A 23,845-nucleotide genomic window follows, 5' to 3' on the forward strand; every position below is an offset into this window, starting at 1 on the left:
ACTGTTAAGGGTTTCCATAAATGTGGCCATCATCCCTGTAAAACCTGTCTGTATACTAAACCATGTAAGGAGTATAACGACTCAGCTGGCACCAAAACATATAAGATCAATTCTTTTCTCAATTGTAACAGCTACAATGTGGTGTACATTATCCAGTGTACGGAATGTCATCTCATGTACGTAGGGTGCACCACACGCAAGCTGAAGGTGCGAGCATGCGAACACCTCCATGATATAAAAAATCCAGGCAGCAGAACACTATCAGGGGCGTCTCGCCACTTTATAGATACACATAAGGGCTCCACTCATTCATTTTGTATCTTTGCTATAGAGAAAATTTGCGTACCCATTAGGGGTGGTGATACATCAAAAATGCTCAAAGACAAAGAGGCATTTTGGATGTTCTGTCTGAATACCTGTTTCCCGTATGGCATGAACCTACATAAGGAAATGCTGCTGTATTATTGCAGTCCAGCAGCCACATATAGCTTATATATGCTCTTGTCCATGTTATGACAATTATATTTATTGTTTCTTTATTTCTATGATTATTTATTGTTATTACTCACGGATGTATACACAGTTGCAAATGTTTTACATTTTTGTTGTTTTTACTTTGCACAGTCAAATCGGACCCTCTGGGCGGTTCTAGGTGATTAGCCCAGGTGCTCACGGCACCGGTGCAAGTGAGGGGAGGAGCTGCGCCTGGTGCATGTTGGGTACTTGTGACTATATACTGTGAACCTTTCAGATACAGGTCAGCCATGATTAAGGTTGCGGTGGGCAATTGAAACGCGTTGGCGTCTTTTTGGGGGGGTTGCCGCAGTGTGTGCACGGTGTCAAGGTGTCAATAAACAGCTCGAGTTGCATTCACCTGGCCGGGAGCTGGACTCATTCTCTTTTTCCTGTGTTGTCTAAACTGGGAATGGTTGATATAGTCTTGCTGGGGTGCCATGAAACTGTCAAAAGGCCTTGGAGAGGGGGGGCGTGGCTTAGCCATGGAGCGGTGAGGTCGCACTCTGAAGGAGCTCCGGGCCACACGGCGCACAGTCTGCTGTTTTCTACCCTGTTCCCGACCTGCATCCCCCATGCCACACAAGAGAGACCAAGGTCCGGACACCCCGCACCCGCCGGTGACGAGATCTGCATGATGGCGGCGGTAGCCTCCGGTTCCTCTGGGGACTCCAGCGCAATAGTTGAGGAGTTCCCCGAATGGCCCCCCATGCAGAGGACAGACCCCCTCACTGACTTACCGACATCAGGCACGCGACCACATTCTGAATTCCGGCTGCTGCGGGAGCTCATACAGGCCCTCCCCACTAAACGGGACTTGGATGCAGTAGTAGCCCGGATTGAAGCCTCCCAGCAACAGGCTTTGGAAGCAGTGAGGGCGGACGTGGGCGAAATAGCGGCCCGCACAACGGCCACTGAGGAGACGACCGCCATCTTGGCCACAAGGCTGGACACTCTCGAGATACAGATGTCGCAGGCCAGAGCCCATACTCAACGGCTCACACTCCTCCTGGACAATCAGGAGAACCGCGGGCGGAGAAACAACGTCCGTATAAAGGGTCTCCCTGAGCTCCGACCCCATGATGACTTGCCACACAGGGTGACTGAGATTTTTAACTTGGCTACAGGCCGACCACTGGAATCTACTTATAAGGTGGACAGGATACACCGGGTGGCTCGCTTCCAACAACGTGACACCTCCGCCCCCAGGGATGTTTTATGCCGACTTCACAACTTCTCTGACAAGGAAGCAATCATGGCAGCTGTGAGAAATTCAGGCTCGGTGCAATATGGTGGGTCCACGATCCGCCTCTTCCCAGACATATCAGCGCGCACGCTGTACATGAGGCGTTTATTGCAACCAGCCCTGTCCGCAATCAAGGATGCGGGGGCCACCTTCCGTTGGGGACACCCACTGCAAGTGATTGTCCGGCGCGGAACGGATACCTTCACCCTACGACGCCCAGATGACCTACCGCAGCTGTTCGAATTCTTGGAAGTACCCCCCGTTGAGGTCCCTGACTGGCTAGCAGTGGACTTGCCGGACCCGATTGCGGCATCACGTCGACGGAGACAACGGACCCCCCGGTCCCCAGAGCCCATTAGTGCACATTCCCCCCCGCCATTTCCAGGGAGAGACATGTCACTGAGTCTCCCCATGGAGGCCTGATGGAGGCTGCCTGCCGCTGGCCCCTGATTTCATGCCCCCACGGTTGATGACTCTAACGACTTCTGCCATGGTTCCCTCCTCTTATTCTGATACGGGGACGCCGGAGGGGGAGGGTGATCACCGTTTTCGGACACCGATGAACCGCTGTCCGCCTTAACAGGCCTCACAGGCTGTAACATGGTTTCGAAGCCCTTGACTCTGTCCTGTGCGGACATACCCTACCCTGTCTGATGCCCCTTCCAATTATGGTGTCCAGTAGTTAATCCTCGGGGAACTCCTAGTTGGGGATTGCTTCTTTACTTCCCATATGTTTAACTGTTGGAACAGAATGTTTAAAGTTGTTGCCCTGGGAGCCCTGCTCGTCTCGTCCTCTTTTTCGGGCGGACGGGCGGGTCTCTCAGTGTTTTATGTATGATGTGCCGCCGGCCCGGGGCCCCCCACCCCTGGTTTTCTACGTCCCCAATCCTCCTCTTCCTTTCTGTCCTCTCCACCCCTTTGGAGTGATCATCTCCATTTAGCATCTGTGTGCTTCTTCCTCTCTTTGTGCGCCTTCTCTGGTGCGCTCTACTACACTCTTCTCCTTTCCCCCTTGTCCCTCTTTCTCCCGTCTTCCCCCCTTACCTTTTTTCATCTCTTCCCTCCCCTCCCCTACCCCCCCCCCCAGTCCCACACCCTTTCCCTTCCTCTCTTTCCCACCCTTCCCCCCCCCCCCCTCTTTTTCATTCTCCCGCAGCTATGGCCACACGCCAGCAGACGTCCCTTAAGGTCGGGTCACTCAATGTAAAAGGGCTCCATGACTGCGGCAAACGTTCCATCATGCTGAACCTGTTTAAAAAACAGGGGCTGCAAGTCGCATTTATACAAGAAACTCATCTGATGGCTTCTCACAAATTTTCTTTGTCTAACTCCTGGTTTCCTTTTGCCTATCACAGTTTCTCTCCGGTACAGAAGGCCAGGGGCACAAGCATCCTTATAGCCAGATCACTACCGTGGGAACCGATGGACTCTCGCAGTGATGAGGAGGGCAGATTCCTCCTAGTAAAAGGACGTGTTGCTACGCAGGTATTTACCTTCGCCTCTCCCGAACTCGGGTCAGTCTCAGGCTTTGGCCCGATACCTGGACACGATAGATGACTTTGCCGAGGGACTGTTGGTGGTTGGAGGAGACATTAACATTGCCCTAGACCCCACCCTAGACACGTCCAAAGGCTTCTCCCACGTGAACCGTGCCACATTGCGACGGGTGGACACCACACTCCACGACCACCAGTTGATTGACACGTGGAGACTCATCCCCGCGATAGGGACTACTCTTTCTTCTCTCATGTTCATGATATGTACTCCAGATTGGATTACTTTTTCATTAGACATAGGGACCTGCCCCTCTTAGAGGACGCGTCCATTGACACCATAACCTTCTCAGACCATGCCATGATCACCCTGCATATCTCCCTCCCTACACCGTACCCGACACAGTGGCAATGGACACTTAACTCTTCGCTATTACAAGATACCGTAGTAGCTGCAGACCTTACACGGACATTGACGGAATACTTTAGTCTTAACTCCCCTGACGATACTTCCCCCATGACGGTTTGGGAGGCGCATAAGTGCGTGGCCAGAGGGGTGCTGGGGAAACACGGCGCTAGACTAAAAAGAGAGAAGGCTGCTAAAACTCTGCGTCTTCTGACTCACCTGCGAGAGCTGGAGAGAACGCATAAGACCTCCCCATCTGCCGATACTAAAAGCCAGCTGGTACAGGCCAGGGAAACTCTCCGCACACATCTCCTGGATAAGGCGAAGGCTCAGCTCACCAAATGTAGGAGACATTTCTACGAATACGGGAATAAATGTGGGCGAACCCTAGCTCGAGCGCTTCGCTCCCAACGATCCCGGACATATGTCCCACATATCACCACCCCCGCACAGACGAGGGAGCATCTCCCGGCGGGCATTGCGAAGACATTCCGAGACTTCTATGCCACTCTCTACACTTCAGACGCAACAAACCCACTCTCCCATAGTCCCTCTTTCAGGTCCCGTATCCGAGAGTACATCTCTGAGTCAGGCCTCCCCCGCCTCGACGACGAGACGCTGGACTCTCTGGAAACCCCCATCTCAGATGTGGAACTTAAATTGGCCATCAAAGGGTCACAGACAGGCAAAGAACCAGGGCCGGACGGCTTCACACTGCACTACTATAAAATGCTGGAATCCACATTGGCGCTCCCCTTTCTCACTGCCTTTAACTCACTTACGACTGGTGTTGCCCCTCCTCCGGACCTCACCAGAGCCACGGTCGCGGTGATCCCGAAGGAGGGTAAAGATCACAGTCTCTGTGCTAACTACCGTCCCATTTCGCTCCTCAATGTGGATCTGAAACTCTTCGCCAAAATTCTAGCTACGAGGTTGGCGCCTCACTTGGACGGGGTCGTTCACCTGGACCAAACGGGCTTCATGCCGGGTCGGGAGGCCCGAGACAGCACCATGCGGGCAGTTGACCTGATCCACAGCGCTCAGTCATCAAATATCCCGCTGATGTTGCTTTTGACCGATGTGGAGAAAGCGTTTGATCGGGTCAACTGGACGTTTATGGAAGAGACACTCCGTGCGCTGGGGCTAGGCCCGCAGTTCTTGTCTTGGGTGTTGGCTCTGTACACGAATCTTTCTGCCAGGGTCTGGGTGAACGGTATCCTCTCCGAGAGCTTCACGATCCACAACGGGACCAGACAGGGGTGTCCCCTGTCCCCCCTAATATTCATACTTACCTTGGAGCCTTTCCTGCGGGTGGTGTACGCCAGTGGGGATCTGGGTGGGGTCCGGGTGGGAGACACCACGCACAGGGTCGGTGCATATGCGGACGACCTTTTATTCTTTATTTCCACTCCTCTCGTGACGCTTCCGGTCCTTATGAGGGAAACATACTCTTCTCTGTCCAACTTCAGGATTAATTTCTCGAAGTCAGTGGCCTTAAACATTTCCCTCCCGCCTGGTGTGGTGTCTTCCCTCCGGGCCTCCTTCCAGTTCCGCTGGGTCCCCAAATCGATAAAGTATCTAGGCATTTTCCTGTCAGCTTCCCTCACAGATCTGTTTTCCCTCAACCTTCCACCCATCTTAGCTACAATCCAGTCTTGTTGTGCGTCTTGGAGTAAGGGGACTTTTACGTGGTTTGGCAGATGTGCTATTTTTAAAATGTCCCTCCTGCCTAAGCTACTGTATGTCTTCCAGTGCTTGCCGGTCAGGGTCCCTATGTCCTTTTTCAAAGCTATCGCCTCCATCCAGATGAAGTTCATTTGGGGAGCCAAATCCCCGCGTTTGAAACGGACACTATTGTGCAGACCCAAGAATCGGGGGGGGGGGGGGGGGGGGGTCGCCCTACCTGACCTGCATACTTATTATTTAGCCTCCCAGCTCTCTAGGGTGATCGATTGGACACGACATGCCTCCACGAAGCAATGGGTGGCTGTCGAACAAGCCGCCTCCAGCATCCCTCTGTGCTGCATTCCTTGGCTCCCGAACTCACAGACGCGAGCACTCCGCTCACATCCCTTGATCGGCCCGACTCTTCGGGTCTGTGACCATCCATCGGTGCGAGAGCGGCTATTGCCCCAGTGCTCCCTCATGACGCCGATACTCGGCCACCCGGACTTTACACCAAGTTTCACTGACCCAGTGTTCCGGAGATGGATTTCTCATAAATTTTTCAGGGTCCTGCACTTTGTGACAGGCTCCTCCTGGCTGTCTGCGGAAGCACTCGGGATGGTCCCAGACCTCCCCCCGTTAGGGGTATGGAGATGCTCTCAACTACGGCATTATCTCCTCTCCCTACCCTCAGCCGCCCAATTTACTTCCTCCAAAACCTACTTTGAATCTCTCTGCGATGGCGCCGAAGCTATCCGTCATTCTCTGTCCCTAATCTATGCTCACTTGACGACTCCCCCTGACCAAGACCCACCGACTTTCCTCCTAAAGTGGGAGGAGGATCTACAGCTAGACCTGACTACGCAGCAACGGACTAACATCCTCCTTCTTGCCCACAAGACCTCGGTAAGCTCTCGCCTCCAGGAGGCAGGGTATAAAATCGTGTCCCGCTGGTACCAGGTACCAGTGAAGTTGCATGCGATCTGGACTGAGACTGACCCGATGTGCTGGCGTTGTGGCGGGGATCAGGGTACCTTCCTGCATATTTTCTGGTCGTGCCCTCTGCTGAAATCTTTCTGGGATGGTGTACAGGGGATTACCCGCCAGGTGACGGGTCTCTCCACAGGTCTTACCCCCGCACTGTTTCTCCTCCATCACTGTGAGATGTCCATCAAGAAGTATAAACGCTCCTTACTGCGCTTCCTGGTCATTGCGGCCAGGGCCTGTGTTCCTCTGTACTGGAAACGCACTGTTCCTCCACCGATCTCGCTTTGGGTGAGAAAGGTTAATGAACTCATGAGAATGGAGGACCTCCTCTATGCACAACACTAACTCTCGCTTCACCAAGACGTGGTTTAGTTGGCTGGAATTTCAGGGCACGGCTGACTACGCCTCTTTGCTGTCGCAGGAGACAGAGACTGATATGCCCTCCTGAGTGAATTCCGAGATGGTCCGAACTGGTGACTGGCGGTGGCCCTGGCTTTTGCACCCCCCCCCCCCCCCCCGCCCCACCCCTTCTCCTCCCTCTCCTTTCTACCCTCCCTTCCCCCTCCCCCCCTCTCTCCCGCTCCCTTCCTCCCCTTTTCTTACCTTCCTCTTGTGTCACTGCCCCTGCCCGTTTGTGCCCCTTCAACCCCTCTCCTTTGCCTCTCTATATTACTTCGTTTGAGTGGGAACCCGAGTGGTCTCCCTCTTTCCTTTCTTCTTTCTGCAGTATCTCTAATTTTAGTACATCTACACCTTTTGAGTGGAAAAGCGGCGAGGATGGTCGGGGCCTTCGCCCTCTTGGCGCCTGTTTTACAACTCGCATGGGTTTGATTGTCTCCTACTGCATGATCTCCTTTAAGGGGTCTTCCCTCTCCTTCCCATTTTTGTATTCTCTACTTTTGTACCTTCCCTGGCACGATATATCTCATTGTTTGCATTATGTGATGTCGCGGGGTGCCTGGAGGGAGGAGGGTTCCTGTTCGCTGTCTGTACCTGCAGAAAATGTGGTTCTGGTTGATTTAAATAAAGAATTTATAAAAAAAAAAAAAAAGGCCTTGGAGAGTGTTCCCCTGCCCCTTGACAAGCTACCTGCTCCACCGCTCCTCTCCCCCGCTCTTTGGCCCACAGAACTACGTACTCTGGCGCTAGTGGTGTCAGATGGGAAGGACATTTTCAGCTTCTGCATCAGGGCCTGTTGATATTGATTCACTCTCATACTGCGTTCCTCGGTAGGAATGACAGTGGAAAAGTTCGGTTTGTACCGAGGGTCCAGGAATCTGTGTTGTCCAAAACCAGTAGTCAACATGGATGCCAGTTAAGGCCCAGCAGTAGTCAACATGGATGCCAGTTAAGGCCCAGCAACAAGGAGGCAAGGGCAGGCACACCAGTAATCAACATGGATGCCAGTTAAGGCCCAGCAACAAGGAGGCAAGGGCAGGCACACCAGTAATCAACATGGATGCCAGTTAAGGCCCAGCAACAAGGAGACAAGGGCAGGCACACCAGTAGTCAACATGGATGTCAGTTAAGGCCCAGCAACAAGGAGGCAAGGGCAGGCACACAAGTAGTCAACATGGATGCCAGTTAAGGCCCAGCAGCAACGAGGCAAGGGCAGGCACACCAGTAGTCTACATGGATGCCAGTTAGGGCCCAGCAGTAGCCAACAAGTAGCCTTCTACCCCCAGCACCCTTTCGATTTTCAATTTGACTGTAGCAGTTGGGGTAACATTCCCTGCATAATGTGACTCACCACCTCTCCCCCCACCGCTGTTTTGATTTTGAATTTGATCCTTGAGGATCTGGCAATTGTCTCATGCAACGGGATCATCACTTGAGGGGTAGTGTACTACAAATCCCAGCAATACAGCGTAGTACCCCTCTAGTTTAGGGGGGGCTGTACGGTACAATGTGGTAGTGGCTGGACCTAGATACACACTCTGTGATACCCCCTTACAATGAGCAGTGAAGTTTTATGCAGGTGTACTACAAATCCCAGCAATACAGTGTAGTACCCACTAGTTTAGGGGGGGCTGTACGGTACAATCTGGTAGTGGCTGGACTTAGACACACTCTCTGACACACCCGTCCAATGAGCAGGGAAGTTCTATGCAGGTGTACTACAAATCCCAGCAATTCAATGTAGTACAGCAGCACCACCAGCCCCAAAATCAAAAAGGAGTACACTAAGCACTTCTTAGGGGTGTGTACGCAACACCTAATGTTCCCTTTCTGCCAGCAGCCGGTCACCACAGTGTGCTGGTTAAATCGCTGTAGCAGCACTGCAACTCCCAGCCAGCAGTCTGTAGTAATACTATTAAAAACCGCTTTTAAGCCCTGTAAAGGTCTGTGTGTTTATATTGCTAGTATATACCCTGCCTACTGGAACACTATATCCTACACTGACACTCTCCCTGACCAGCAGCAGCTCTGTCCCTGATCTCTCACAGCATGCGTCTGAAGCCAGCACTGCCGGCGCTAAGTTTTATATGGCAGGGTCATCTGATCTGGCCAACCAATCGCTGCTATCGACATGTATGGGTCCCACGTGATCGCAGGATGTACCAAAGAGTCTCCTGCATGTTTATTGGCTGAGAAAAAGCGCCCAAACTTACAGGAAATGGATGATGAGATTTCCTCGAGTATCGCGAGATGCTCGTCCGAGTACCATCGAGTACCCTAATACTCGATCGAGTACCAAGCTCGGACGAGCATGTTTGCTCTTCACTAGTGGTTACATTTCTTGAAGTTTACCACTATGTGGCCATTATAATTGTAATGCATACATTATATTAAAATCTGTGGCTGATCACCACCTGGCAAAGTTGCTTGTGACTGTGTTTTATTTCTAGTGGAGGGTAGGTAAATGATTGGTCAATGTTGTTTGGGGCCTATATGCGGTCAAAGTGTACCCCCCAAGTTTTATGGAGCATGTTCCTAATGTACATCCTCTGCACACACACGTCCCTCCTTCTTCTTATGATTGGTGGGGGTTCAACAGGTGGAATACCAACATTTATAACTTTGCTGTGAATAAGTGATAAGGGCTGATTGTAGATGGTTGGTCAATCTGCTTGTGAAACACCCCCATGTGTGTTTTTTCGGTACAACGGCGGCAGAGGTTACATTTTGCTGGCAAATTTGTTGATACATATACTTGTGCCAACTTGCACCAACATTATTGGTATAAAATGCACTGAAAAAAGCAAAACAATTTAAAAAGCTGGTCCTATAATTTAAATTTTATACTTTGAGCTGAACTTTCTTCCCAAATACAGTAAGCTGACCACTCACTGCACAACAAGGAACACATCTAATACACGAGCACTAGGAGGCGCTGCCTTTTCCTTTACATGTGTTTTCCTTTAATAACATGCTAAGAGTGAAGCACATCTAGAAGGAGTCTCTCCCCAGTAACAAGTGATCAGTCGGTGTCTATACTCGGATTGGCTGTTCACAGCAAAAACCCCATAGATTTATCATTACATGCTAACCTCTGCCACTCGCTGCAGTCACAGTTTTACATTGTGGGAGAAGCAGAAAACATGGGAATCTTATATTATTTTAGCTTCATATTTTTCATAGAACTTGGGAGACTTGGCTTCTGCAGTTTGTCAGGTGAGTCACTTTTAATTTTATTTCTGTAAAAATCTTTCAGAAAACTTCCCATATAAGCAAAAAGTACAGATCCGACAGAAACCACAAATGGCATTGGGAGATATCTCTATCTATCTATATATATATATCGGGGCCTGCTATCAATGCAAACAGCTTTGTTCACAGTAGAAGCCAGGTGAAGCTGAAGAGAAAAAAGAGACACAATTCACTTTAATTATATGCATAAAAACACAGCAAAATGAAATCACAGGAATATAATTAGATACACTGTAGAATGTGTATGTAAAACCCATTTCCAATTTCATGACTACTCTTGTGTGGTTATTATGTATGCAATTGTATAACTTCATGTTTTAAAAGAATTTAACTTTTCCAACCATGAGAGATAAGAAAATGTACAATTCTGTGACTGTTCATTCAAGCTTCAGGGTGCCTTCACACGTACCGTATCGCTGCGTATTTAACGATGCATTTTTATCGCTGCGTTTTTTACATGCGCGTTTTTATCGCTGCGTTTTTTACATGCGCATTTTGATTTTCATGTGAAGATCAAAACTCGCAGGTAAAAATCGCACCAAAAACGCAGCGTTAAGGTACGTGTGAAGCTACCCTCATAGTGGAATTCTTTAGCAACATACAGTCACCAGTGTAGCTAGCTTCTCCTGCACCCAGGGCAAAGACATATTTTGCTCCCCCCCCAAAAAAAGGCAAAAATTTGCATTTTTATTTCTAGTGTGCAACTATTATTATTTCACTGGCAGTGTCCCAAACACTGTTTTAAGGCTATGTTCACACGTCTTTTTCTGGCTATGTTTAACCTGTCTCTTTGATTCACAATGATGGCTGTCCAAAAAGGTGGACAAAATACGTCCAAGAAAAGTCATTGTGTGAACACAGCCATATAGTGGATCCAAGCCCCACTCTAGGGCTATGTTCACACATGGTATTTGGATCAGCATTTGCCGCCAAAATCAGGAGTGGAGCTGACAGGGCAAAATTATAATGGAAAGATATGCCCAATTTCTGTGTTTTCAAACCATTCATGGTTTTGGTTGAAAGGTTAGGCTGCATTCACACGTTCCGTGTTCGCTCCCTGAATCACAGATGACACGGACAGTGAATGCCTGTCCTGAACTGTTTCCCTGCACGGCATCATACATCAACATACTGGTAGTGGGGAAACAGTTTGAATCTCCATTGCACTGTAATGACACGGCAGCGCAGCTCTGAACTCCCTGGCTTGTTTATTGCAGCTGCTGGCATACATTGGGTACACTGGACACTGTGGAGAATGTGTATAGTAAAGGGGAGGGGCAATCTGTGGCTCTAAAGGTTGCAGAAATACAACCGCCAGCATGCCATGCTGACAGTTTGTGATGGGGGTTGTAGTTTCGCAACAGGGGGCTCTGCAGCTGACAGAACTACAATCCCCATCATGTTGTGCTGACTGACCATGATAGTTGTAGTTTTTGCAACAGCTGGTGGGGGTAAGATTGGGAAACAATGATTTGCAGACAATAGCACAGTACATTAGAGGAGACAGTGGTATTGATCATTTGGGCATGGTGGTACATCATTATGGGACAGTGGTATAGATCGTTAGGGCATGGTGGTACATCATTATGGGACAGTGGTATAGATCGTTAGGGCATGGTGGTACATCATTACGGGACAGTGGTATAGATCGTTAGGGCATGGTGGTACATCATTACGGGACAGTGGTATAGATCGTTAGGGCATGGTGGTACATCATTACGGGACAGTGGTATAGATCGTTAGGGCATGGTGGTACATCATTACGGGACAGTGGTATAGATCATTAGGGCATGGTGGTACATCATTACGGGACAGTGGTATAGATCGTTAGGGCATGGTAGTACATCATTAGGGGACAGTGGTATAGATCGTTAGGGCATGGTAGTACATCATTAGGGGACAGTGGTATAGATCGTTTGGGCATGGTGGTACATCATTAGGGGACAGTGGTATAGATCGTTAGGGCATGGTGGTACATCATTACGGGACAGTGGTATAGATCGTTAGGGCATGGTGGTACATCATTAGGGGACAGTGGTATAGATCGTTAGGGCATGGTGGTACATCATTAGGGGACAGTGGGGCAGATCATTTGAGCATGGTTGCACAGTACATTAGAATGTTGGTGCCTTAGCAGGATGGAGAAGAAAGCGAAAATGAACAACTCTGATCAGGAAAGAAGTCACCTGTGAGACTGCATCTGATTAAGGGGGGGAGGAGGTATGTTTGAGTGAACAGAGGGATTATGGCTGGTGTTATTGCACTATAGTGTATATCTACCTATCCCCTGTGGATAGCCCTAACACAGGGCACATAGAGTGGCTTCCCTACACTCTCCCCTCTCTGGCTGCCCAGGTCTCCTATGTCAGTCACATATATTTAGTGCAGTTAAAAAGTCACTAGATTTAACCCTTAGGGTACTATTACATGGAATGATAGTCATCCGAATCAGCCCTATCCGGGCGATTATGGCTCCGTGTAATAAACACAACAATCAGCTGATGACATTGATCATTGGCTGATTGTTGATACAGGTTAGGACCTATAGTTGTCAGGCACCAATCACGCATCGCTACATGTAATAGCGGTGCGCGTCCGGCGTCTGACGGCTCCTCTTGTGCTCTGCTTCTCCCCGGATCCCGCGCACTGCAGCTTCAGAGTGGCCTGTCAGCTGATAGGCCGCTCAGCTAATCACAGGTCGCTCTGAAGCTGGAGCGCGCAGGACACGGGGAGAAGCAGAGCACAAGAGGAGCCCTGCAGCCTGGATAGGTAATGTATACAGTTTAGCAAGGGCTGCAAGGATATTGGTAACGATGTCCCTGCAGCCCTTGTTAAACGATTATCGGGCCGTGTAAAAGGTCCAGTAAACGAGCGTCGATCTAGCAGATCATCGCTCGTTTACAGTTGTTATCGGGCCCCTATCGGCCCATGTAATACTACCCTTACACTGCCCCCTGGAGAGATTACTGCTCCATGAAAACAGAAGGCCCACTTACAATTTATACTTTACTACAATAAACCTAAATAAATAACGACAAAACATTAAGTTGGTGAAAACAGGCCACAGTGTTTTATTATGGCTTACCATCCCTTAAAATATTACTTATTCATAAATATTTATTAAATAACATAACTTATGGGCCTATTCCACGGGAGCGATAATTGGCCCGATTTGGACGATTATCGCTCGGTGGAATAGAGAAAAAGATCAGCCGATGGTCGTGTCATCGGCTGATCATTCATTTAGGTTCAAGCCTAAAATCATCATTCGCCACCCACACATAGCTATGGTGGAATAGCGGTGTGCAGCGGCGACCGTCGATTCAAGCACCATACATTACCTAGCAGGGCTTCTCCTGTGCTCCGTCTTCCTCCCCGGGTCCCACGTGCAGCAGCTCCGGAGCGGCTTGACTGAGCAGTCAGACCGCTCAGCCAATCACTGGCCGGAAATGTGGTCTGACAGCTCAGTCAGGCCGCTCCGGAGTTGATGCTGCGAGCGGGACCGGGATGAAGACGGAGCAGAGGAGAAGCCCTGCAGGTAATGTATGCTGCAAGGACATCGGTAACGATGTCCCTGCAGCCCTCACTAAACGATCATTGGGCCGTGGAATAGGCCCAGTAAACGAGCACCGATCTAGCAGATCGGCGCTCTTTACATCGTTGCTCGGGCCGTGGAATAGGGCCCTTAAAGTCCATCCATAACCAGTCCACAGAGATTACCCTGTGACCACACCCACTAATAAAACACTGTGACATCCCTTGGGCCAATCACAGGGAAGGTGGGTAGAGTGCTGGTAAAGGTGAGGTAATGGACTGAGCCCTTAGACACAGACCGCGAGTTATATACCCGCTCAGAATTTGACCAATAGCAATATCCATATGTCGCCATGACAACTGTAATCTGCCCAGATACTATCCTTTACATTCTTGAGGTGACGTCATTTAGCTCTGCAGCCAATCAGACCCGGTCCAATTAAACCATCACCTAAAATACAAATAGCGGCAGAGGAACCACAGCACACAGACCATCACAATATCACGGGGCCTCTGCTCTCATGTGTCCACTATGCTAAAGCACAGTGGCAGGGCAGCCATCAGGAATTTCAGAGCCCCATATAGCTAAAGTGTCTGGGCCCCCATTAACAAAAGCTATATTCATTTGTTTTAGATACATTGGACTCCGTTCCGTGCGCGAGCCCTAATAATTAAAGAGGAAGCCTCACGGAAATGAAAAAAGGCAGGCAAAGGGTTGTGAGAAAATAATAAACAAGTCAACTCACCCATCTTTGTGCCACCTTTGAGTCTCTCCTGGATACCACTGATGGCTTACAGCTGTCATCTTTGGCTGGAAAATGGGTACACCACGTACCTGCCTTTTTCAGCTGCAATGTCATGGCCTTGCCGAGCGATTGCCCGCTCAGCCAGTCAGTGACTGCGGCGGTGTCCTGCCCCAGTCACTGATTGACTGAGCAGACAATCCCTCAGCCGAGTACGTGCCATTGCCGCTGAATGGGCTACAGGATAATGGTGGCTGTCACTGGGACCCAGGAATGGTGCTATGGGGCACAAGAATAGGTAATTTACATGGTTTGTTATTTTCCCGCACCCCCTACTGTCTGCTTTCTTCAGTTTCGTGGGACTTCTCCTTTAAAATAAAAACATAACATCTGATCTCCCAGCAGCAGCTACATCTGTACACCACTCTGGAGAAATTAACTTTGCGACATGTACCCTTTAAGAATTACTGTTTAGACTTGTCAGGGTATAAAACTCTTGTAATTGTCAGTTATAGCCAAGTGCAGGGTAGCATGGCTCACTCCCTGGCTTAGTACACAATCCAACTCATCACAACAAATGGGCACCATAGACTATAATGGAGCCTGTCTTCTGCAATCAGCTGCACTGCAAGCTGAGCCAGAGAGTCAAGTGTCCTACTGTGTGCTTCACCCGGCCTTAACAAACAATTGCAAGATCTGATAGATCTTAATTTTTTACATGTGTTTAGCATGTCAAATGTTAAAGGAGAAGTCCCACAAAACTGAAAAAATGCAGACAGGAGGGGGGGGGGTGCAGGAAAATAATCAACAAAGTAAACTTACCTATCTTCATGCCCCATAGCGCCACTCCTGTTGACAGCCGTCGGTTTCCTGCAGCTCTCCTAACTGCAACGTCACATACCCAGCTGAGTGATAATCGGCTCAGCCAATCAGTGACTGGGGCACTCACTGACTGGCTGAGCAGGCAATCACTCAGCTGGGTATGTGACATTGCAGCTTGAAAAGCTGGGTACATCTTGTATCCATATTGCAGCAGAAGATGACAGCCGGCGGCCGTCAACAGGACTGAGGAGCGGCGCAACGAAGGTATGAGGAGGGGTAGGTTTACTTGTTTATTATTGTCTCACACACCCCTGCCTGCCTTTTTTTATTTTTATGGGAACTTTCTCTTCAATTTAATTTGTCAATAATGCTTTGACTCCAGATCCTGCTAGTGAACGCACCCTTATTGTAGATCCAGTATGCAGAAAACTATTACTAGGACAGCAATAGTTTTTGCATTATAGATCTACAGTAAAACTGTGAAATTTAAAGGAAAACTATCAGCAGGTTCATATGTCAATGTAGTCGCTTAGCTCCTCATTTTGAAATGCTTCAAAACGGTGGGGAACACAAAATGAGGAGACCTGCACCAGAATAAGGAGCTAGGCGACTAAAGTGACATATCTACAGGTTCATAAGGATGAACCTTCTGATAGTTTCCCTTTAAAACAGTGGAATAAAGTGTTGGAGTTTATTGTATACCATTAAATATATATATATATATTAACCCTTTGAGGACCAGGCCCAAAATGACCCAGTGGACCGCGCAAATTTTGTTCTTAGTGTTTTCCCTCCTCCCCTTCTAAGAGCTCCAGCACTCTCAGTTTTCTATCTACAAGCCATGTAAGTGCTTATTTGTTACAGGAATAGTTGTACTGTGTAATGGCGTTATTCATTTTACCATAACACGTATGATGGAATTCCAAATATATTATTTATGAAGATATAAATTGGTGAAATCGTAAAAAAGAATGCAATATGGTAACGTTTGGGGGGTTCCTGTGTTTACGTAATGCAGTATATGGTAACAGCGACATGATACTATTATTCTATAGATCAGCCCGACCACAACCATATGCAGGTTACACTGATTCTCTAATCTTATATATATTTTTTTTTTATGAAATCCTTTTTTTTTGCCAATTAAATATTAATAAAATGGGCCTATTGTGACGCTTCTAACGGTTTTATTTTTTCACCTATGGGGCTGTATGGGGTGTCATTTTTTCCGCCATGATCTCTAGTTTTTATTAATACCATATTTGTGAAGATCGGACGTTTTGATCACTTTTTATTGATTTTTTTTTTTATATATATAATGTAACATAAAATCGGTAATCCGCGCACTTTTTCCCTCTTTTCGTGTACGCCGTTCACCGATCACAATGACGCTTGTTATATTTTAATAGATCGGACAATTACGCACGCTACGGTATATTATATGTTTATCTATTTATTTATTTTTATATGTTTTATTTATATAATGGGATGGGGGGGGTGATTTCAACTTTTATTGGGGGTTTTGGGGTAGTGTAATAGTGTTTTGAACTTTTTTTTTTTTTTTTACACATTTGAAGTCCCTTTGGGGGACTTGTACATACACTACTTTGATTTCTACACTGATGATTGCTATGCCATAGGCATAGCATTGATCAGTGTTATCGGCGATCTGCTCATTGAGCCTGCCTGTGCAGGCTTAGTGCAGCAGATCGCCGATCGGACCGCACGGAGGCAGGTGAGAGACCTCCGGCGGTCCGTTTAAACGATCGGGACCCCCGCAGTCACACTTCGGGGGTCCCAATCAGTAAGTGATAGGGGACTCCCCCTGTCACTTACACTTAAACGCTGCGGTCGCGGCGTTTAAGGGGTTAATGACACGTGGCAGCGCGATCGCTGCAGCGTGTCATTACCGGTGGGGTCCCGGCTGCTCACTGCAGCCGGCCCCCCCTCCTATGAAGCGCGCTCCGCTCCGGAGCGCGCTTCATAGCGGGAGAAACACCCAGGACGTACAGTTACGCCCAGGGTCGTCTAGGGGTTATCCAGAGCTACAAAAACATGGCCACTTTCCCCCTACTGTTGTCTCCAGTTTGGGTGGGGTTTTGAAACTCAGTTCCATTGAAGTAAATGAAGCTTAATTGCAAACTGCACCTGAACTGGAGACAAGAGAGGGGGAAAAGTGGCCATGTTTTTGTAGGGCTGGATAACCTCTTTAACAGTCATAGATACATAGTACACACATATAAAAATGTGCATTTACATACCGTACATCGTATACACACAACACACATACAGTATACATTACATACAGTCAGCATTTACATAGATATACATACTTATGCACATGACATACTATCTTCCATACTAACACACACACATTATATACTATCATCATTACTAACACACACACGACATTCTATCATCCATACTATCAGACACACACATTATATACTATTATCCATACTAACACAGACACACTTACACTACACTGAGAATCTCCATGTGGTGCAGTCCTCCTCAGCCTCTTTCCTCACAGCCGCTCTGGCCCCTCCCCCCTCCTTCTCTTCTGTCGGGATATGAGACGAGAGGAGGAAGCACCTGCAGAGGATAGTACGGGGTCGGGAAGGGGCCCTGCTTGTGTGTACACCCTCCTGTCTATCACCCCATTATACTGTATGGAGACACTGACAGACAGAAGGGCTCTCAGGAGCCTCAATGCGGGGAGGCAGGAACAGGCGGGCCCCTCTGATCATAGCCTGGGCCCGGGCCCCTTACAGCTGTACCCATGTTACTGCCCTGATGGCGGCCCTGCCTGTGACAGCTCTCTGCAGGCTGGGTCAAGGGAGGTAGGACTCCTTCATACTGTTTATCAGAGCAGTGAGGAAATTTCCTGCTGGGGCAGAGGTCAGTGGTCTCCTCTGCTGTGTGGTGAGTCCCCCACTCCACTCCACTCCACTCCACTCCTCCCCTCCCCTCCCCTCCCCCACCCCTCCCCTCCCCTCCCCCACCCCTCCCCTCCCCTCCCCCACCCCTCCCCTCCCCTCCCCTCCCCCACTCCTCCCCTCCCCTCCCCTCCCCCACTCCTCCCCTCCCCTCCCCCACTCCTCCCCTCCCCTCCCCTACCCCACTCCTCCCCTCCCCTCCCCTACCCCACTCCTCCCCTCCCCTCCCCTACCCCACTCCACTCCTCCCCTCCCCTCCCCTACCCCACTCCTCCCCTCCCCTCCCCTACCCCACTCCTCCCCTCCCCTCCCCTACCCCACTCCTCCCCTCCCCTCCCCTACCCCACTCCCCTACAGACAGAACCTCCATCCAAGCACCAGGACCTCCGCCCCCCCCCCCACCCCCCCCCCCACTCATCCTATTAATCCTCCCCCTACATCACAATCTGAACTCCAGGTTCACAATGACCCCCAACTTTGTCTACACCCCCAGAGCTGTCACAGAACAATCTATACCTCATGTTATGTAAAGATCACGTGGCTCGTCTATCCCATAATACCTATAGGTCACCTATTGTAGAGCAATACCTCAGTGCTGAAATCCCACAGCTGCTTCATGTGATATAGAGGTATAACCCTGCGCATGGCTCCTCGCCTTTAGTACCGTATCTCCCCACAGCTGCCATCAGGTACCGGACGAGGAAGGGTAAAAGTACCCTGTGATCATTGTAACAAACGCTCTGCTCTTCATTACAGATCCGGTGGATTACCACACTGCAGGCGTGTTTGAATGTCACTATGTGAACGGGACACAGCGGGTGCGGTATCTGGAGAGATACTTCTACAACCAGGAGGAGTATGTTTACTTTGACAGCGATGTCGGGAAATTCATAGCGAAGACCGAGCTGGGGAAACCTGATGCAGATGGCTGGAACAGCAATAAGGATATCATAGATGATGCGAGGAGCGCGGTGGAGACATATTGTATACACAACTACGGCTGGTTAGAGGCTATGGGAGCTGCAGGAAGGAAAGGTGAGACCCCTGTATATACCGCAGTGTACAGACTGAGGGCAGGAGTGCCGAAGATACTGCAGCTGGCCCAGCAAGGATGGAGTTAAAGGGAACTAATCACCTAAAAAATCGATATGAAGGCAATAATATGTGGTAATACACCCCCTAACACACATCCCACACATGTATCTATAGCAGCTGCCCCTGCCCCCCCCCCCCCCCAAAATCATACTTTGATCTTGTCCCCGACGTATGCAAATCCCAGGAAGGTAGTCATGTGACGAGGCTGAAGTTGGTTTCTTATTCGGCAGTTTCTTATTCAGAGGATTTTTCTTTTTCCTGTTTTAGCTATTATTCTTACAGAAAATGTATAATATTCATACCCTACCGTAAGTGAGGGGCCCTGAGAGGACTGGTGATAAAAATGGCAAAAAAGACCCCACGGTTGGCATAAAAATGGGCATGAAAGTAAAACCACAAAATTATTATTTAAAAATAAAATTGACTTTGGGCCACTGATCTCACACTGATAATACACAGATAGGCATGCCCCGCATCATACCCAAGAGAGTCCAGCCTGGTCCAAAGTGGTTCTGGGTATAAAAACTGGCATCAAAGTGGGCACATAGCCATTTTTCATGATTTGAATAAGTAACAGCTGTTTTCAAAGGGTTAAATGAGTTTGGGCCACTGATCTCACACTACGTACACACAGAGAGGGATGCCCCGCATCACATCTAAGAGAGTCCAGCCTGGCCCAAAGTGGTTCTGGGTATAAAAACTGGCATCAAAGTGGGCAGATGGGCATTTTTGTCCTATTTTGAATAAGTAACAGGTGTTTTCAAAGGGTTAAATGAGTTTGGGCCACTGATCTCACACTGATAATACACAGAGAGGGAAGCCCCGCATCACATCCAACAGAGTCCAGCCTGGCCCAAAGTGGTTCTGGGTATAAAAACTGGCATCAAAGTGGGCACATAGCCATTTTTCATGATTTGAATAAGTAACAGCTGTTTTCAAAGGGTTAAATGAGTTTGGGCCACTGATCTCACACTGATAATACACAAAGAGGGATGCCCCGCATCACATCCAACAGAGTCCAGCCTGGCCCAAAGTGGTTCTGGGTACAAAAACTGGCATCAAAGTGGGCACATAGCCATTTTTCATGATTTGAATAAGTAACAGCTGTTTTCAAAGGGTTAAATGAGTTTGGGCCACTGATCTCACACTACATACACACAGATAGGCATGCCCCGCATCACATCCAAGAGAGTCCAGCCTGGCCCAAGGTGGTTCTGGGTATAAAAACTGGCATCAAAGTGGGCAGATGGGCATTTTTGTCCTATTTTGAATAAGTAACAGGTGTTTTCAAAGGGTTAAATGAGTTTGGGCCACTGATCTCACACTGATAATACACAGAGAGGGATGCCCCGCATCACATCCAACAGAGTCCAGCCTGGCCCAAAGTGGTTCTGGGTATAAAAACTGGCATCAAAGTGGGCAGATTGGCATTTTTTCCTAATTTGAATAAGTAACAGCTGTTTTCAAAGGGTTAAATGAGTTTGGGCCACTGATCTCACACTGATAATACACAGAGAGGGATCCCCCGCATCACATCCAACACAGTCCAGCCTGGCCCAAAGTGGTTCTGGGTATAAAAACTGGCATTAAAGTGGGCACATAGCCATTTTTCATGATTTGAATAAGTAACAGCTGTTTTCAAAGGGTTAAATGAGTTTGGGCCACTGATCTCACACTGATAATACACAGAGAGGGATGCCCCGCATCACAACCAAGAGAGTCCAGCCTGGCCCAAAGTGGTTCTGGGTATAAAAACTGGCATCAAAGTGGGCACATAGCCATTTTTCATGATTTGAATAAGTAACAGCTGTTTTCAAAGGGTTAAATGAGTTTGGGCCACTGATCTCAGACTACATACACACAGATAGGCATGCCCCGCATCACATCCAAGAGAGTCCAGCCTGGCCCAAAGTGGTTCTGGGTATAAAAACTGGCATCAAAGTGGGCAGATGGGCATTTTTGTCCTATTTTGAATAAGTAACAGGTGTTTTCAAAGGGTTAAATGAGTTTGGGCCACTGATCTCACACTGATAATACACAGAGAGGGATGCCCCGCATCACATCCAAGAGAGTCCAGCCTGGCCCAAAGTGGTTCTGGGTATAAAAACTGGCATCAAAGTGGGCACATAGCCATTTTTCATTATTTGAATAAGTAACAGCTGTTTTCAAAGGGTTAAATGAGTTTGGGCCACTGATCTCACACTGATAATACACAGAGAGGGATGCCCCGCATCACATCCAACACAGTCCAGCCTGGCCCAAAGTGGTTCTGGGTATAAAAACTGGCATTAAAGTGGGCACATAGCCATTTTTCATGATTTGAATAAGTAACAGCTGTTTTCAAAGGGTTAAATGAGTTTGGGCCACTGATCTCACACTGATAATACACAGAGAGGGATGCCCCGCATCACACTGATAATACACAGAGAGGGATGCCCCGCATCACATCCAAGAGAGTCCAGCCTGGCCCAAAGTGGTTCTGGGTACAAAAACTGGCATCAAAGTTGGCAGATTGGAATTTTTTCCTGATTTGAATAAGTAACAGCTATTTTCAAAGGGTTAAATGAGTTTGGGCCACTGATCTCACACTACGTACACACAGATAGGCATGCCCCGCATCACATCCAAGAGAGTCCAGCCTGGCCCAAAGTGGTTCTGGGTATAAAAACTGGCATCAAAGTGGGCACATAGCCATTTTTCATGATTTGAATAAGTAACAGCTGTTTTCAAAGGGTTAAATGAGTTTATGCCACTGATCTCACACTGATAATACACAGAGAGGGATCCCCCGCATCACATCCAACACAGTCCAGCCTGGCCCAAAGTGGTTCTGGGTATAAAAACTGGCATTAAAGTGGGCACATAGCCATTTTTCATGATTTGAATAAGTAACAGCTGTTTTCAAAGGGTTAAATGAGTTTATGCCACTGATCTCACACTGATAATACACAGAGAGGGATGCCCCGCATCACATCCAAGAGAGTCCAGCCTGGCCCAAAGTGGTTCTGGGTATAAAAACTGGCATCAAAGTGGGCACATAGCCATTTTTCATGATTTGAATAAGTAACAGCTGTTTTCAAAGGGTTAAATGAGTTTGGGCCACTGATCTCACACTGATAATACACAGAGAGGGATGCCCCGCATCACATCCAACAGAGTCCAGCCTGGCCCAAAGTGGTTCTGGGTATAAAAACTGGCATCAAAGTGGGCACATAGCCATTTTTCATGATTTGAATAAGTAACAGCTGTTTTCAAAGGGTTAAATGAGTTTGGGCCACTGATCTCACACTATATACACACAGATAGGCATGCCCCGCATCACATTCAAGAGAGTCCAGCCTGGCCCAAAGTGGTTCTGGGTATAAAAACTGGCATCAAAGTGGGCAGATGGGCATTTTTGTCCTATTTTGAATAAGTAACAGGTGTTTTCAAAGGGTTAAATGAGTTTGGGCCACTGATCTCACACTGATAATACACAGAGAGGGACGCCCCGCATCACACTGATACTACACAGAGAGGGACGCCCCGCATCACACTGATAATACACAGAGAGGGATGCCCCGCATCACACTAATAATACACAGAGAGGGGGGACCCCGCATCACACTGATAATACACAGAGAGGGGGGACCCCGCATCACACTGATACTACACAGAGAGGGGGGACCCGCATCACACTGATAATACACAGAGAGGGGGGACCCGCATCACACTGATAATACACAGAGAGGGGGGACCCGCATCACACTGATAATACACAGAGAGGGATGCCCTGTGGGTCCTTACCAGACTTTGGAGCAAATGCCAAACTTTACTGAAACGGTAATGAGGATTAAGGTAAAACACACAACTTTATCCATGGTGTTTTTGGTGCAATAAGGAGCTATCAGCAGTTTAGATTAATCTAACTGGCTGACAGTTCCCCTTTAATAATGGTCATTATTTGCCCTTATTTTTACTTTGTTTAAACATAGCCTAAAGGGTTATCCTGGAAAAATTGAAAAAAAAAAAGAACCAAAATTAACCCTTAACTAAAGAACTTATATATTCCTTGTTGGCTTTACTCGGAGAGTGCTGGTCCAGTCACATGATGCAACCTTTCTTACAGTGATGTCCTACTTCCTTTCATCTTCTTGGGTATGGTGACGTCAGCACTTGGGGGCAAAGCCATCTCTCGTACCCAGAACGGCCTTCCTACACGTGCGCAGTGCGATCATTAGTATTGCAGCATGCATCTGCTAATCCCTCTGGGTACAGGGACATCAATGCTCCCGTAATCAGGTTCTGCTGGCTACAAGGGCGGTCTTACTGGCTACAAAGGGGTCCTATATGGCTACAAGGGGACCCTGACATTGCAGGCAACACATAGGACAAATATATTTCAATGGCCCTGTTCACACATCTGTACAAGTGTTCAGGTCCACGTCCCGCGCTACAAAAAAATAAAGGATAGATTATAGTGCGGACTTGCATTTGCGGCACGAATCATTGTCTTCTACATAGTGCTCCGTAAACTGCGTAGCACTGTTACTGCACATTCATAGTGCGGTCCACCATTACAGGTCCGTATTCACTGGCTGAACTATGGATGTGTGAATGAGGCCTAACATAGCCTAAAGCAGACCTGTCAGCAGAAAACATTGCTGCAGGTATTGTTATTATAGAAATGTATTCAGGGTTAGCCGAGAAATGTTTAATAAGACGAGATGGGACGGCTAATTCTGGGATCCTGTTATGCTGACAAATGCCTC

The 23,845-nt window shown here is 48.3% G+C and overlaps 1 protein-coding gene across 1 annotated transcript in view; it reads left to right on the forward strand.

Moving 5' to 3' along the window:
* Positions 1 to 17,633: 17,633 nt before the first annotated feature.
* LOC138766581 (H-2 class II histocompatibility antigen, E-S beta chain-like) overlaps positions 17,634 to 23,845 on the forward strand; it is a 148,432-nt gene continuing 142,220 nt past the window's right edge. The window contains exons 1-2 of the mRNA XM_069944171.1: positions 17,634 to 17,667; positions 18,756 to 19,034. Coding sequence (XP_069800272.1) covers positions 17,634 to 17,667; positions 18,756 to 19,034 — 313 coding nt within the window. The remainder of the gene's footprint in view (positions 17,668 to 18,755; positions 19,035 to 23,845) is intronic.

This window comes from Dendropsophus ebraccatus, chromosome 10 (assembly GCF_027789765.1).
Source record: "Dendropsophus ebraccatus isolate aDenEbr1 chromosome 10, aDenEbr1.pat, whole genome shotgun sequence".
NCBI lineage: Eukaryota > Metazoa > Chordata > Amphibia > Anura > Hylidae > Dendropsophus > Dendropsophus ebraccatus.